At 44.7% G+C, this 17,487-nt stretch overlaps 1 protein-coding gene across 1 annotated transcript in view; it reads left to right on the forward strand.

The window, feature by feature from the left end:
- Positions 1 to 17,487, forward strand: part of LOC144679907 (tubulin delta chain-like) — an 89,869-nt gene that overhangs the window by 17,667 nt on the left and 54,715 nt on the right. The window contains exon 3 of the mRNA XM_078540864.1: positions 16,247 to 16,342. Within this exon, the coding sequence (XP_078396990.1) occupies positions 16,247 to 16,342 (96 nt within the window). The remainder of the gene's footprint in view (positions 1 to 16,246; positions 16,343 to 17,487) is intronic.

Here is a 17,487-nt window from a genome sequence, read left to right on the forward strand (position 1 = left end):
TGCAGTTTTTTGCTTTTATCCCAGCTATCCCCTACACAGATACAGCAAGGCAGGAAATTGCTTTCAGATTTTTGCTCAGAGATATCAGGCAATGGAAAAAAAAAATTGTACAGGAGGCCAATACACACATTTCAAAACCAGTACATTAATACACATACCCTGTACCAGACAGTGCAAGGAAACATTTAGATATGGAGGTAGAGCATATGTTGGTCCTGGGACCAATATGACTCTTCCAAAACCCGTGTCGTCATATTAGGCCCAAGGTTTTGTGTAAGCTAAATACTTGGCAGAGACTCGTGCTTTGTGCAGAGGACATCAGGAAGAGCTTGGCCACTGAGTATTCAATGATCTCAGTCCTAATGCAAAGATAAAGAGAATGTTTACTCTTGTGGAAAAGAGCACAACCAGATGTCATCAATATGACCAAGAAATTCAATAGGGAATTGAGAAGAAACTTCTTCACCCAAAGAGTAGTGAGAATGTGGAACTTGCTAGCACAGGGAGTGGTTGAAGTGAATAGTATAGATGCATTTAAGTGGAAGCTAGACAAGAATATGAGGTAGAAAGAAATTGATGCTTATGATGATAGAATTAGATGAGAAAAGATGGGAGGAGGCTCAATTGGAGTATAGACACTGGCATGGACTGGTTGGGTAGAACCGCCTGTTTCTGTGCCGTATATCCATGTAATCCTATGTCAAGATCCGGTCATGCTCTGCACTTGTTACCTAATCAGGGATGCGATTATGCTGTTTGGCATGTAGGTCTCTGCTGTGGCTCAGCTGGTAACACTGTTGCCTCTGATTTGAAAGATTATAGGTTCAAGTCTCACTCCAGAGAGTTGAGTTTAAAAATTGAGGCTGGCATTTTATTGCAGTACTGAGGAAGTGTTGCATTGTCAGAGGTGGTTTCGTTCAGACGAGTTGTTAAACCAAGGCTCTGTTTACCCTCACAGGTGAGCGTAAAAGATCCCACTGTTTCGAAGAAGAGCAGGGGAGTTATCCCCAGTGTCCTACCCAGTATTGATCACCCAGCCATCATCATTAAAACAAAATTATCTGGTCATTATCACATTGCTGTTTGTGGGAAATTGTGTGTAAATTGACTGCCAAACTACATTACAACACTTCAGAAGTACCTTCCTTCGCTGTAGATTGCTTTGGAATGTCCTGCGTTGTGAAAGGTGCTATATAAGTGCAAGTCATTCTGTCTTTCATTCCAAGGCTGATGGATTTCATTCTAACAAGGGTTACTGTGCATTGATGACATAGCCATTTTTTATTAACATGGGAGGAGCGCTGCGCTACTGTTACTACATCTTAGCTAGTTTAGTTAAATAAGAGCTGATGGGTAAGGCCAATGATTATAATATAGGTGTGTCTGAGGTATTATATCGTGGACACTGAGTAGGTGAAAGGGGGAAGCAAACCTATTGGAGTTGACATCATTGTTCATTGGGTCTGCCCAACGGCGAGAAACAAAAAAGCAAGAGAGACCCTCATCTTGGTGCCTATTGTTACAGGTTACATATGAACATATCAATTAAGAGCAGGAGTAGGTCACTCGGCCCCTCGAGCCTGCTCCGCCACTCAATAAGAACATGGCTGAACTGATTGTAACCTCAACTCCATATTCCTGCCTATTCCCGATAACCTTTCACCCCCTTGTTTATCAAGAATCTATCCAGCTCTGCCTTAAAAATATTCAAACGCTCTGCATCCACCGTCTTCTGAGGAAGGGAGTTCCAAAGACTCACGGCCCTCTGAGAGAAAAAATTTCTCTCCATCTGTCTTCAATGGGCGACCCCTTATTTTTAAACAGTGAACCCCTACTCCTAGATTCTCCCACAAGAGGAAACATTCTTACAACATCCACCTTGTCAGGGCGCCTTATGATCTTATACATTTTAATCAAGTCACCTCTTACTCTTCTAAACTCCAGTGCATACAAGCCAAACCTGTCAAATCTTTCCTCATAAGATAACCTGCCCATTCCAGGTATTGGTCTAGCAAACCTTCTCTGAATTACTTCCAATGCATTTACACCCTCATCTTAAATAAGGAGACCAATATTGTACACAGTAATCCAGATGTGGTCTCACTAGTGCTCTGTATAACTGAAGCATAACCTTCCTACTTTTATATTCAATTCCCCTCCCAATAAATGATAACATTCTATTAGCTTTCCTAATTACTTGCTGTATCTGCATACTAACCATTTTCAATTCATGCACTAGGGCACCCAGATCTCTCTGCATCTCAGAGCTCTGCAATCTCTCACCATTTAGGTAATATGCTTCTTTTTTATTCTTCCTGCCAAAATGGACAATTTCACATTTTCCCATATTATACTCCATTTGCCAGATCTTTGCACACCCACTTAACCTATCTATATCCCTTTGTAGTCTCCTTGTGTCTTCTTCACAACTTCTTTTCCCATGTATCTTTGTATTATCAGCAAATTTAGCAACCATACCTTCAGTCATTTATATAAATTGTAAAAAGTTGAGGCCCCAGCACCAATCCTTGTGGCACACCACTTGTTACATCTTACCAACCAGAAAATTACCCATTTATGCCTACTCTCTGTTTTCTGTTAGCTAGCCAATCTTCTATCCATGCTATTATGTTACCCCCTACACCATGAGCTTTAATTTTTTGCAATAACCTTTGATGTGGCACCTTATCAAATTCCTTCTGGAAATCTAAGTACAATACATCCACCAGTTCCCTAAATCCACAGCACATGTTACTTCTTCAAAGAGCTCCAATAAATTGTTTAAACATGATTTCCCTTTCTCAGAGCCATGTTCACTTTACCTGATTATCTGGAATTTGTTGAAGTACTAGCTTCTAACATTTTCTCTATGACAGATGTTAAAATGACTGGCCTATAGTTTCCTGCTGTCTGTCTCCCTCCCTTTTTGAATAAAGGAGTTCCATTCACTATTTTCCAATCTAATGGAACCTTCCCCGCATCAAGGGAATTTTGGAAAATTAAAACCAATGAATCAACTATCTCACTAGCCGTTTCTTTCGACACTAGAATGAAGTCCATCTGGACCCGAGAACTTGTCACCCCGCAGCTCCAACAATTTGCTCACTTCCCTGGTGAATGTCATTTTCTTGAGTTCCTCCCTCCCTTCCATTTCCTGATTTACAGCTATTCTGGGATGTTTCTTGTATCCTCTTTTCCATTGGGTTCATACCCATTACAGCACCATGCTGCTTCATTAACTCAGATAGTGGAATTCAATCAAGCATCTTGTTCAGTCAAGGTAGGGGATTCTTTTAAAGTTTAGAAAAATGTCTGTGTGTCCTGAGTATTCTTGGAATTTCACAGATCGAAAAGTGCCAGAGTACCAGTACTGAGCTAAATAAATAGGGAAGAACCGGGTATTTAAAAGAGAAAGAAGAAATTTGCATTTATATAGCACCACAGGACGTTCCAAAGGGCTACAAAGAGCTTTTGAAGCCTAGTTACTATGATGATGAGGGAAACACATCAGCTAATTTGCATAGAGCAAGCTCCTACACACTGAAGAACTAATGACCAGATGACCTGTTTTGCTGATGATGTTTGAAGGAGAAATGTTGGCCAGGACATTGGAAATATTACCCTGCTCTTCTTCCAAATGGTGCCATATGGAATTCTTTTATGCCTATCTGGGAAGGAAGACAGTGGTTCAACATCACATCAGAAAGTCAGTACAGCACTGGAGTGCCAGTGTCTGGAGCAGGACTTGAACCCACACCTTCTGACTCGGAGACGTGAACTTTCACTATGCCATGGCCAACAGTTATACACTATGAGCTGCTTCCCCATGTGATGGCTTATTCCATAATTGACAAAGAATGTTTGAACGTTATTGCTCCTGAAGGGCTTAGTGTTGGGTCCCTTGCTGTTTGTTGTATATATTAATGATTTGCACTTAAATGTGTGAGGCATGATTGGGAAATTTGCACATGACACAAAAATTGGCTGAGTAGTTAATAGTGAAGAGGATAGTTGTCAACTCCAGAATAATATCAATGGTTTGGTTGAGTGGGTGGAAAAGTGGCAGATGGAATTCAATTCAGAGAAGTGAGAGGTAATGCATTTGGGGAGGGCAAACAAAGCTAGGGAATACACAATAAATGGGAGGATATTGACAGGGGTAGAGGAAGTGAGAGACCTTGGAGTGCATGTCCACAGGTCCCTGGAGGTGGCATGTAGGTGGATAGGGTGGTAAAGAAAGCATATTGAATGCTTTCTTTTAATGGGCGAGGTATTGAATGCAAAGCAGGGATATAATGATGGAACTGTATAAAATGCTGGTTAGGCCACAGCTGGAATTTTCTGTACAGCTCTGGTCACCAGATTACAGGAAGGGCACAATTGCTCTGGAGAGAGCACAGAGGAGATTTACAAGAAAGTTGGCAGGACTTGAAAATTGTAGGTATAAGGAAAGATTGGATAGGCTAGAGTTGCTTTCTTTAGAACAGAGGAGGCTGAGGTGTAATTGAGGTGTACAAGATTTTGAGGGGCCTAGACAGAGTAGACAGGAAAGACCTGTTTCCCTGAGCGGAGGGGTCAATTACCAGGGGACACAGATTTAAGATGATTGGTAGAAGGCTTAGAGGGGACATGAGGAAAAACTTCTTCACCCAGAGGGTGGTACATGTCTGGAATTCGCTGCCTGGTTTATTGGTGGAGGCAGAAACCCTCAACTCTTTTTTAAAAGGAAGCTGGATCAGCACCTGAAGTGCTGTAACCTGAAAGGCTACGGATCAGGTGCTGAAAGGTGGGATTGGAATAGGTGGCTAGTTTTTTATTTTTTCTTTTCCGGCTGGTGCAGATATGATGGGCTGAATGGCTTCTTTCTGCGTCATAATGTTTCTACGGTTCTATGGTTCTAAGCGCGCATCGTGATGAACCATCAGAGCCATGTCTTCTAAAATTGGAATGTCTACACCCTGCAATGCCAGAAATAAACACAGGCAATGCTTGCAAATGCTTCCTTCACAACACCCACATTCATGGAGTTCGATGGGGGAGGGTGTGTGAGCAGCTGTTCCCTTTAGTTGAAGGGTCAGCCACAAGGGGACATAAGTTCACGGTGAGGGGCAGGAGGTTTAGGGGGGATGTGAGGGGAAACTTTTTTACCCAGAGGGTGGTGACGGTCTGGAATGCGCTGCCTGGGTGGGTGGTGGAGGCGGGTTGCCTCACATCCTTTAAAAAGTACCTGGATGAGCACTTGGCACATGATAACATTCAAGGCTATGGGCCAAGTGCTGGTAAATGGGATTAGGTAGGTAGGTCAGGTGTTTCTCACGTGTCGGTGCAGACTCGATGGGCCGAAGGGCCTCTTCTGCACTCTGTGATTCTGAAATGGTGATTGAGTTGATAGCGACAGGGGAATCAATTTCAGATCACCATCAAAAGAACAAGGGGTGAGGCTAGGGTTTTTTCTTTTAAACACATGTAAGGCTACTTAATAAGATAAGAGCCCATGGTGTTGGGGGTAGTATATTAGCATGGATAGAGGATTGACTAACTAATAGAAGACAGACAGTTGGGATAAGGGGGACATTTTCAGGATGGCAACCTGCAACTAGTGGAGTGCCACAGGGATCAGTGCTGGGGCCTCAATTATTTACAATATATACTAATGACTTAGATGAGGGAAGTGAATGTACTATTGCCAAATTTGGGGATGATACAAAAATAGGTGGGAAGGCAAGTGGTGAGGATGACACAAGGAGTCTACGGAAGGATATAGACAAGTTAAATGAGTGGGCAAGTAGTAGCAGATGGAATATAATGTGGGAAAATGTGAGGTTATGCGCTTTGGCAGGAAGAATAGAGGAGTTGAATTTTATTTAAATGGAGAAAGACTGCAGAAAGCTGTGGCACAGAGGGATTTGGGGGTTCTTGTGCATGAATCCCAAAAAGCTAACATACAAGTTCAACAGGTAATAGGTAAGGCAAATGGAATGTGGGTCTTTATTTCAAAGGGAATAGAGTATAAAAATAGGGAAGTCTTGCTAAAACTATACAAGACGCTAGTTAGACCACACCTAGAATACTGTGAACAGTTTGATACCTTTATCTAAGGAAAGATATACTGGCATTGGAGGCAGTCCAGAGAAAGTTCACTAGGTTGATTCCAGGTATGGAGGGATTTCCTTATGAGGAGATGTTGAGTAAGTTGGGCCTGTACTCATTGGAGTTCAGAAGAATGAGAGGCGACCTTATTGACACATATAAGATTCTTAGGGGGCTTGACAGGGTAGATGCTGAGAGGTTTTTTCCCCTTGTGAGAGAGTCTAGGACTAGATGGCATAATCTCAGAGTAAGTGGTCGCCCATTTAAGACAGAGATGAGGAGGAATTTCTTCTCTCAGTGGGTTGTCAATCTGAGGAATTTTTTACCGCAGAGGGCTGTAGAAGCTGGGTCATTAAGTATATTTAAAGCGGAGATAGACAGATTTTTAATCAGTAAGGGAATCAAGGGTTATGGGGACAAGGCAGGAAAGTGGAGTTGAGGATTATCAGATCAGCCATGAGCTCATTCAATGGTGGAGCAGACTCAATGGGCCGAATGGCCTATTTCTACTCTTACGTCTTATGGCCTTTTGGTCCAGCAGATAGATTATCAAGATGTGAAATGCTCAACCACTAACAGTGTTGGAACCGGAATTCATAATCGCTTTTAAAGGGGAAGTGGACACATATCTCAAAAATAACAGTGTAAAATGGTATGGGGAAAGGATAGGGGGATTTGGAGAACAGCTGGCACAAGCTAGATGGGCTGAATGGTGTCCTGTATAGTAAAATTGTACAATTCTAAATATAAAGCACCTCTGGTCTCTTTAGGTCTTGCAGAGAAACAGGCCATTCTGCCCAACTGCTCTGTGCTCATGCTTATATTCCACTTAAGCCCCCTCCAACCTGATAACCTCTTCCTATCCTGAGTCCCCCATTTCCACTATTCCCTTCTTCAATTATTGAAACTATCCTTTGAATTTGACTAAGTACCTTGGACTTTTAAAAGCCACCTGCAGTCGCAGCCCATTTTGTTACAGATGTTGCAAAGTTTGCTGTCTGATTCTCCCTGGTAACATGCTAGACAAGTGAGTTCAACACAATCTTCTAATCGATACAGACTTCATCATTGGCCCACTAATGATATGACAGCCTGGTTTTTTTTAGACTTTGAGGGCTGTCAGTTTTCAATTTCTAACGATCCTTGGCAACAGGTCAAATGGTCTACAAAGAAATACATCTAAACAATTCTCCTGGTGCCGTTGAATTGAACAAACCGAAATCTTCACAGAAAGGCGGGTAGATGTTTAACTAGCTCACACAGCTTGTATGGAAATAAAGAAGGAAGGGAGCTGAGTATTAATAGTTGTTTATAGAGTTCAGATTAGACTTCAGTTTCACAACCTTTTTGTGTTTTTTTTTCTGTCTGAGGACATAAGTCACAAGATGAGGTGATAATGGCTGGTTTCCCATTTGGGGAGATCTTCGCCTCATTGGAGCACCAATTCTTTTCTTAAATGACTCCCAAGTTTTTTTCCTCTACTATTCTTCCTGGGCTTCCATTGGTCACTTTGTGAGGGTAATTTTAACAATGGGCTATCGTGTAAGATGGACAATATTAAATGATACCAACTATTATGCACCACATGTGATTGTCTCTTCCATTGACGTTAATGGGAGTTACAGTTGGATGAGTTGTATAATGCTGTGCCAATTCCATATCATCCATTGTACACAATCACCCCAAATTAAAACTACCTTCCCTGTGTGAATTTTCTGATATCAGTCCTACGTTTTTTCCGTTTACTAGTTTGAACGTATCCCACTTTCACAATGTAATTTGAAGTTTGACTTACCTTTACCTTTCTCTTCACTATCTTATATACCTCAATAAGATCAGCTTTTAGATGCCTCCTTTCCACACTGAACACAGAAATTGCAGGACAAAGAATGCCCAAAGTTGATCTGGTTCTCCTTTTATCATCCTGTTAGTTGATAGAATCATAGAATCTTAGAACCATAGAATAGTACAGCACAGAATGCAATCATAATGGGGTTGTTGACTAATCATAGCAATCGATGTGTCTCAGCTAAGTCTACTGTTAAAATGATGAAGTTTATAAGGATGTTATGTTATGGGACTGTGTCTTTAATTTAAAATAGGATGGAGGGGCTCATGTGTCCTGTTTTGAAGTCTGCCTGACAGCAAGCTGAGGTGATTTGATTGTCAGAGATTAAAGGGGGCCAAAATTGTTTCACTGGGAAGAAGGTGCAAGGTGTTTACACTTGGAGACAATGGCAGCAGCCTGTGTGCTAACAATGGATAGACTGTGGAAGGAATCTTGTGCACTCCCCTATGGTGAGCTTGGTGGCAGGGGGGTCATTTAATCAAGCGACAGGGTGGTGAGTGGATACCCAGCCACCTTCCTGCATCCACCCGGATTAACTCCATGGCAGGAAGGTACTGGTTTGCTTGTCATGCAAAGGGCCTCATCCTGCCACCACTGGTATTAACCTACTTAAGGGTCTCAACCTGTCGCCACTGGTATTAACCCAGCAGCAAGCTGGGGTTGGGAGGTGGTGGGTTCGCCATGCGGGGATCATTACAAGCAAACCTGTGCGAGGTTGCTTATGAGCTCCCAGTGTGGGTCCCTTGTTCAAAGGCACTTGTGTCTGATCAAAGGACAGGGCATTGGGCAGTGGGTGGGCGGTGGTGGCACTGAGAGCCACCCTCCTGTCCTTGCTGCCGACCACAACCCCACCCTGTGAACCCACTCTTGCCATCGCTCACTGGTGGTCTGGAATTCAGCGACAATGTTTTTTTGTTAATTCACGGGAAGTGGGCTTCGCTGGCTAGGCCAGCATTTATTGTCCATCCCTAATTGCTCCTGAGAAGATGGTGATAAGCTGCCTCCTTGAACCACTGCGGTCCATGTAGTGTAGGTACACCCATGGTACTGTTAGGGAGGGAGTCCCAGGATTTTGACCCAGCGACAGTGAAGGAACAGTGACGTATTTCCAAGTCAGGATGGTGAGTAGCTTGGAGGGAGGTTCCATATGGTGGTTTTCTCATGTGTCTGCTGCCTTTGTCCTTATAGATGGTAGCAGTTGTGGGTTTGGAAGGTGCTGTTTAAGGAGCCTTGGTGAGTTCCTGCAGTGCGTCTTATAGATGGTACAAACTGCTCTTACGGTGGTGGAGGAAGTGAATATTGAAGGTGGATGTGATGCCAATCAAGCAGGCTGCTTTGTCCTGGATGGTGTAAAGCTTCTTGAGTGTTGTTGGAGCTGCACTCATCCAGGCCAGTGGGGAGTATTCCATCACACTCCTGACTTGCGCCTTGTAGATGGGCGACAGACTTTGGGGAGTCAGGAGATGAGTTACTTGCTGCAGAATTCCTAGCTACTGACCTGCTCTTGTAGCCACAGCATTTATATGGCTAGTCCAGTTCAGTTTCTGGTCAATGGTAACCCCCACGATGTTGATAGAGGGGTATTCAGCAATGCTGTCAAGGGGCGATGGTTAGATTCTCTCGTATTGGAGATGGTCATTGCCTGGCACTAGTGTGGTGCGAATGTTACTTGCCACTTGTCAACCCAAGCCTGGATATTGTCCAGATCTTGCTGCAATTGGACATGGGCTGCTTCAGTATCTGAGGAGTCACAGATGGTGCTGAACATTGTGCAATCATCAGCAAACATCCCACTTCTGACCTTATGATGGAAGGAAGATCATTGATCAAGCAGCTGAAGATGGTTGGGCTGAGGACACTACCCTGAGGAACTCCTGCAGTGATGTCCTGAAATTGAGATGATTGACTTCCAACAACCACAGCCATCTTGCTTTGTGCTAGGTATGACTCCAACCAGCAGAGAGTTTTCCCCCCCCGATTCCCATTGACTCCAGTTTTTCCAGGACTCCTTGATACCACACTCTGTCAAATGCTGCCTTGATGTCAAGGGCAGTCACTCTCACCTCTCGAATTCAACTCTTTTGTCCATGTTTGAACCAATGCTGTAATGAGGTCAGAAGCTGAGTGACCCTGGCAGAACCCAAACTGAGTGTCAGTGAGCAGTTTATTGCTGAGCAAGTGCCACTTGATAGCACGGTTGATGACCCCTTCCATTACTTTACTGATGACTGAGAATCGACTGATGAGGCGGTAATCAGCTGGGTTGGATTTGTCCTGATTTTTGTGTAGAAGGACATACCTGGGCAATTTTCCACATAGCTGGGTAGATGCCAGTGTTGTAGCTGTACTGGAACAGCTTGGCTAGGGGCACGGCAAGTTCTGGAGCACAAGTCTTCAGTACTATTGCCGGAATATTTTCAGGGCCCAAAGCCTTTGCAGTATCCAGTGCCTTCAGCCGTTTCTTGATATCACGTGGAGTGAATTGAACTGGCTGAAGACTGACATCTGTGATGCTGGGGACCTCCAGAGGAGGCTGAGATGGATCAATCACTCAACACTTCTGGCTGATGTTTGTTGCAAATGCTTCAGTCTTATCTTTTGCACTGCTGTGCTGGGCTCTTCCATCATTGAGGATGGGGATATTTGTGGAGCTGCCTCCTCTAGTGAGTTGTTTAATTGTCCACCACCATTCACGACTGGACATGACAGGACTGCAGAGCTTAGATCTGATCCATTGGTTGTGGGATCGCTTAGCTCTGTCTATCACTTGCTGCTTATGCTGTTTGGCACGCAAGTAGCCCTGTGTTATAACTTCACCAGGTTGACACCTCATTTTTAGGTATGCTTGGTACTGCTCCTGGCATGCCCTCTTGCACTCTTCATTGAACCAGGGTTGATCCCCTGGCTTCATGGTAATGGTAGAGTGAGAGATATGCCGTGTCATGAGGTTACAGATTGTGTACGAGTACAATTCTGCTGCTGCTGATGGCCTACAGAACCTTGTGGATGCCCAGTTTTGAGTTGCTAGATCTGTTCAAAATCTATCTCATGTTCTCGTGACAGAACACAGTAGAGGGTATCCTCAATGTGAAGATAGGACTTTGTCTCCACCAGGACTGTGCAGTGGTCACTCCTACTGACACTGTCATGGACAGATGCATCTACGGCAGGCAGGTTGGTGAGGATGAGGTCAAGCATGTTTTTTCTTCTTGTTGGTTCCCTCACCACCTGCTGCAGACCCAGTCTAACAGCTGTGTCATTTAGGACTTAACTAGCTTGGTCAGTAGTGATGCTACTGAGCTACTCTTGGTGATGGATATTGAACTCCCCCACCCAAAGTACATTCTGCACTCTTACCACCTTCAATGCTTCCTTCAAGTGGTGTTCAACATGGAGGAGCACTGATTCATCAGCTGAAGGGGGTGGGGGGGCATTACATGGTAACCAGCAGGTGATTTCCATGCCCATGTTTGACCTCGTGGGGTCCAGAGTCGATGTTAAGGATTCCCAGGGCAACTCCCTTCCAACTATAAACCACTGTGCTGCCACCTCTGCTGGGTCTGTCCTGCCAGTGGGACAGGACATACCCAGGGATGGTAATGGTGGTGTCTGGGACATGATCTGTAAGATATGATTCCATGAGTACGATTATGTCAGGCTGTTTCTTGCCTAGTCTGTGAGGCAGCTCTCCCAATTTTAGCATAAGCCCCCAGTTGTTAGTAAGGAGGACTTCGCGGGATTGATAGGGCTGGGTTTGTCGTTGTCGTTTCCGGTGTTGGATCACCTCATCCAGGCAAGCGGTGAATATTCCATCACATTCTTGATTTGTGCCTTGTAGATAGTGGACAGGCTTTGGGGAGTCAGGAGGTGAGCTACTCACCAAAAGATTCAACAGCACAATAGTCTCAGATTTGCATTAAGTGGCGTAGCATTCCAAACCCGCCACATTACTTCTGCATTCCTGGGAAACATGCAGTTTCCATGGTGAGCAGGTTCCTATTTGCCTGCCAAGCCATCACCTCGCCGCTTCATCACACATTTAAAGTACAGCCGCGCTCAGTGCTTCCAGCCCAGGACTGTAGCAAAGAAGACATGGCCCCGAAAGGCAAGAAGACTGCAATGCTCGAGTGCCTTTTGGATGCCATGGAGGCCCGCTGTGATGTCCTCCAACCCCTCTCTGGCCACAGGAGGGGGAGCTACATTACCACTCTGTCTTGGTAGGCGATGGCAGTGGTGATCTGTGCCAATGCTGTACAGAAGAGGTTGGCCATCCAATGTAGATAGAGGATGAATGATCTCACCTGTGCAGCCAGGGTATGGCAACCATCTCATCACTCTAAACTCTCACACTCAAGCCCATCACACATTCACTGGCATCTCACTCACTGCCAGCTCAAGGGACATCACCACCCATTCTCACACACATACCCTCACATGTCCATCTGGTCTCATCTCCTCTGGAGACGGCCTCCTCAGCCCTCACCATCTTGAGGCCACTTGCCACAGATCAACATGTGCCCTACACACACCCTGGGATACCCTCCTTCCCCAGTACAGCTCTCGTCCTGCAGCCTCTTCCCTTGCCTGAGGCAACTTCTCCACCTTCCCCAAGCAAGACCTTGCCCTGCAGCCATTGAAAAGCCGCCCACATATGGCTGATTTGGTAGGTAGAGACCTGCCCGTAAGCCCCCCTAAAAGTGATGTGGTGCTGTCTGTGAAGCCCAACGCTGATGACTGTGAGTGCTGACCGAAGCAAGGTAGGCGAACAAACCTTGTAGTCCTGTGCAATGTGCAGCCCGCCAGGTGCATGCCTTATACATGCTGTTGTGAAACAGGTCGGTGTGTTTTCCTGCTGACGTGGGCGGACGATTCAACAGTGGGTGATGAGTCTGGCGGACTGGCCTTATAATGATATGCTGATGTATTACAATGAAGTTCCCGACGTCCGGTGGCGGGCAGAGTGGATGATCGCAAACTGGTTTCACAACATCGTGAAACCAAGTTTTGGCCTTATCACCATATTGTCCACTCACGCTACCAAACACTCCCGATGTTGGTGGCACGGAAAATCCCGGCCCTAGCCTCTGACCTGCTCTTGTAGCCACAGTACTTATTGGCCTTGGGTAGGTGTTGTACCAGCAGCAGCCTCCCTGGTGGTACTGCTATTCAATGGAGCTACCAGCCTCTGATTGTCCGTCAGCTCTCAGCCAGCAGGATTCCGCCCCCTGGGTCCTTGATCCCAGGGAAAGGCACACTGCTGGCCTGTCAAGTGCCTGAGTGAAACAAAATACGGCACGCCTTCCCAAAAAGAGGCAACGTGGGGCTTTTGCCGCCTATCCAGCTGGCGACCAAGACACTCATCGTCCCTACAAGATTTTGCCCTGTGAGTCTCAAAGCCCCAGAAAAGTGTTGAGAATGTTAGTTTGTAAACAGTTGTGCTTTAAACTGTCAATTTACTTCCAAGGTAAAAGAGAATTGGGGATTCAAGGATAACATCATCATTTCTACTTGGGTACAAAGTCCATGTGATTCACATTGCCATGGAGTTGAGCTTTTAGAGGAAAAGAGTTTCTAAGATTGTTAGTCTGCCAGATTCCAGAAAAGAGAGAGAGCAGCTCGAGGTCAAAGGTTTCTGTGATTCGCCACGCAGGAATGCAGGTGGGAGCTCCTGTTTGGATTGGAAAGACCAAATTTGTGAGGAGTTAAAACGAGTTTGGAAGATTTGCCTATCTTTAGCTAGAGAGAAATGCCTTTAGGAAAACTCACAGTGAAAAACAGTTCTGGAGTTAAAAGTTTCCAGGCTGAGAAAGGAAAAGATCCTTTCCTTGGGATCCCTTGGGAGCTCAGAATCATTTTGGACTGATTTAGGGAGAATTGATTGTGTTGTTAATGGACAGTGGAACTATACCATGTAGTGGCCCAAACCTTCCTGTCTCTGGATGATCAGAGACCGGACATACACTGGAGCATGTGCTATGGGACCCTGACCCTATGCCCCCTGACTCATTCCTCCCCCGCACCCCCCCCCCCCAACTCTCCAACTATTCTCATGACCCTCCCAAGTACCCACTGACTCCTCCCTCCGACCCTCCGATTCACTCCCAAACTGACCTCACTATTCTATCCACCCTGCCACCAGGATAACATGTTGCCTTGCTGGTTCCAAGGTCAAGGATGCCCCTGAGTGGCATTCTGGCGGTGGCAGGGTGGGGGTGTGTGTGCGGTGCAGGATGGGTAGGAGGAGGGTGAACAGTCAGAGATCATAGTCCAAATAGGCAGAAAGAGGAAGGAGGTCCTGCAGACAGATTTTAGGAAGCTAGGAAACAAATATAAAAAATAGGACTTCAAAGGTGGTAATCTCCAGATTACTCCCAGAGCTTCTCTTGCGTTTGCTTACTGGGATCTTGCTGCTATTTCTGCTGCATCTCCTCCTGCCTGGGAAGTGAATGGATCAGTAGTTAGAGCTCTGCGAGTGATAATGTAACCAAAGCATGAGAGTTGTGACTCCAGTAGGTGTACTAAAATGAATGCCAAGAAGAGCTACTGAGGGTGTACCACCTTACCCATGCTTTCACCTACTACCCTGCCACCTTACCCAGCTGGCACCCTATCCACCCTACCACCCTACCCACTTCCCTCACTCAGACTTATTCACTAACACTGAAAAGCGATTTAAATGTCCCAAAGCTTTACATTGTGTTAGTGAATGAAGACTTACCAAAAGATGACAGCTGGTGCCGTAAAAAGGGGCGTGGTTTGGTTTCCTCTGACAAAGCTGCACTACGAAGGAGGACTCCCAGAACAGACAAACTCCACATTTCTAAAGAGGCCCTGTTCAGAAACCCAGGGCAGAAATGCAGAGCTGCATCTTAGTTTAAAAAAATAGGAGCGTAGTGGCAATCCAATGGTGACTGCCTCTTCATGGAAATTTGGCCCAGTATGTTTTCTCAGTTGTCTTAAAGGTTCTGTTCTGTAGTTTAAAGTTATTAGTTGCCTACGAAAATAGTGTTCAATCAAGAGCGCTTTTAGTCTGTTTGTTACAGTAAATGTCTTGAAATGTGAAATCTTGTTATGTCATCCGTTCAGCTATTAACTGGAGTTCAAATTTCTGTTTAAAAATGATCATATATGGTATCTCAAAATATTAATTTGGAAAGAAATCTAACTCATTTGTATTTGAATGAAAGCCCAGGCCCCTCCAGTCAATCGTCATAACTCAGACCCTTGCCAATCCACAGTAGCTCTTCTTGGCATTCATTTTAGTGTACTTACTGGAGTCACAACTCTCATGCTTTGGTTACATTATCACTCGCAGAGCTCTAACTACTGATCCCTCCACTTCCCAGGCAGGAGGAGATGCAGCAGAAATAGCAGCAAAATCCCAGTAAGCAAACACAAGAGAAGTTCTGGGAGTAATCTGGAGATTACCATCTTTGAGATCCTATTTTTTAAATTTGTTTCCCAGCTTCCTAAAATCTGTCTGCAGGACCTCCTCCCTCTTTCTACCTATTTGGACTATGAAGACTATGATCTCTGACTGTTCACCCTCCTCCTACCCATCCTGCACCCCCACCCCACCCTCCACAAGAAATGCCATTCAGTGTCATCCTTGACCCTGGAACCAGGGAGAGAACATACTTTCCTAGAGTCACACCTGTGTAGAAATGCCTGTCTGTGTCTCTAACTATTGAGTCCCCTACCACTATTGCTTTCATAACCTTCCTGCAACAGTGCAGGACTCCGTCAGTACTACAGGGTATGTCAGCCTTGGCGATTTGCGTCCCTGGAGTGGGGCTTGAACCCATGACCTTCTTCACAGAACCAGAGAATTGCAGAGTGATTACAGCACCGAAAGGAGGCCATTCAACCTGTCGTGTCTGTGCTACTTCTCCAAAGGAGCAATTTAACTAGAGCCACTCCGTGGCCTTTTCCCCATAATCCTACACATTTTTCCTTTACAGATATTAATCCAATTCGATCTTAAATGCTTTGATTGAACCTGCCTCCACCATACTCTCAGGCAGTGCATTCCAGATACTAACCACTCGCTGCGTGAAAAAGTTTTTCCTCATGTCTAAAGGTTTTCCTCATGTCTCCAGTGCTTCTTTTGGCAATTACATTAAATCTGTGCCTTCTTGTCTTGATCCTTCCATGAGTGGGAACAGTTTTTCCCAAACTACTCCTAATCCAGGGGGATTGTTATCACTTTGTTGAAGCTAATCCACCAGTTTTTCCAGTGTGTACAATATGGTGGAATATTTGGGTGGATTTTGATTAGGTGAAATGAGATGGTTTATCTTCTTGCAGATATCCATTCTACACATATGATGGGAAGCTGAGTGCCCTGTGTGTGGACAGTGAGCCCAAAGTAGTGAGGAGATTGCTTCAAGAAGTGAAGACTGGGTATGTAACAATTTCCTTAACTCAATATTTGAGTTTTCCATGAAAGTTCCTCTTGTGGATTAAGTATGATTGATAAATATTTACCACAACCAATGGTTTTAGCATGTCTTAACATCAGAATGCCCCAACAGCAGACTCTGAATGTTCAAAGTTCGGTCGCAGCTGATGATGTTAGCTGATCTAGAAGAAACAAAAAACTTGCATTTATACAATGTATTTGCTAAATGTCCCAGAGTGTTTCACAGTCAGTGAAATACTCTAGAAGCCACTACTGTAATGCAGTGATTCTTGAACTGGAGTCCATGGACCCCTTTATGTCCCAGAGACCTTGCAAGGGATTCATGACAGCTTTACAGATAGGCAATCACCCAGGGCAGGGTGGTTAAAAGTAAGCAAGTGAGGTGTGCTTGGAGGTGTGCTCCTGCTCTTCTCCTGTACCTCTAATGCTTTCTCTGTGATCAGCTTCCCCTATGCTCCTGCTGTCTCTGGGCTGCTGCTCTCTCCATGCACTGACAAGGATAGACAGGTTCTGTAGTGAGAAGCTGACACACTCATCTCATTGTTATCTGGCGGTGAATATCTGTTTTCTTAAAAGCATTATTAAAATGATCTCATATGCAACAGTTTTATTTAATAACATTATAATTTAGATGGAGGAGAGGGTCCATGATTAGTTATCCATGTGAAAAGGGGTCGTTCAATGAAAAATCTTTGAGAATAAATGTCATCATGTAGGACAAACAACAGCCAATTTACACAAAACAAGATTCCACAAACAGCAATGAGATAAATGACCAGATAATCTCTCTTTTAGGTATTGGTTGCAAGGTACATGTTGGCCAGGACACTGAGAACTCTCCTGGTCATCTTCAAGTATCTTTTATGGTATTTACTTTATTGTTTTATTATGTGAAAGGCACTTTACAGATGCAGGTGGTTGGTGTTTATCTAAAGGCAGAGTGGGAATCTGTCAGTGCAGCACTCTCTCAGTAATGCACTGAAGTGTCAGTTTAGATTATTTGCTCAAGTCTTGAGGTTGGGCTAGAATTCACAACTTGTTTACCCAAGAGACAATGGTGTTACTGGTTGAAGCCTAGACCAGCGCTGCAGAGCCCTCAAGCCAATGTTACCACTTCTGAATACCT

Source organism: Cetorhinus maximus, chromosome 4 (assembly GCF_964194155.1).
Source record: "Cetorhinus maximus chromosome 4, sCetMax3.hap1.1, whole genome shotgun sequence".
NCBI lineage: Eukaryota > Metazoa > Chordata > Chondrichthyes > Lamniformes > Cetorhinidae > Cetorhinus > Cetorhinus maximus.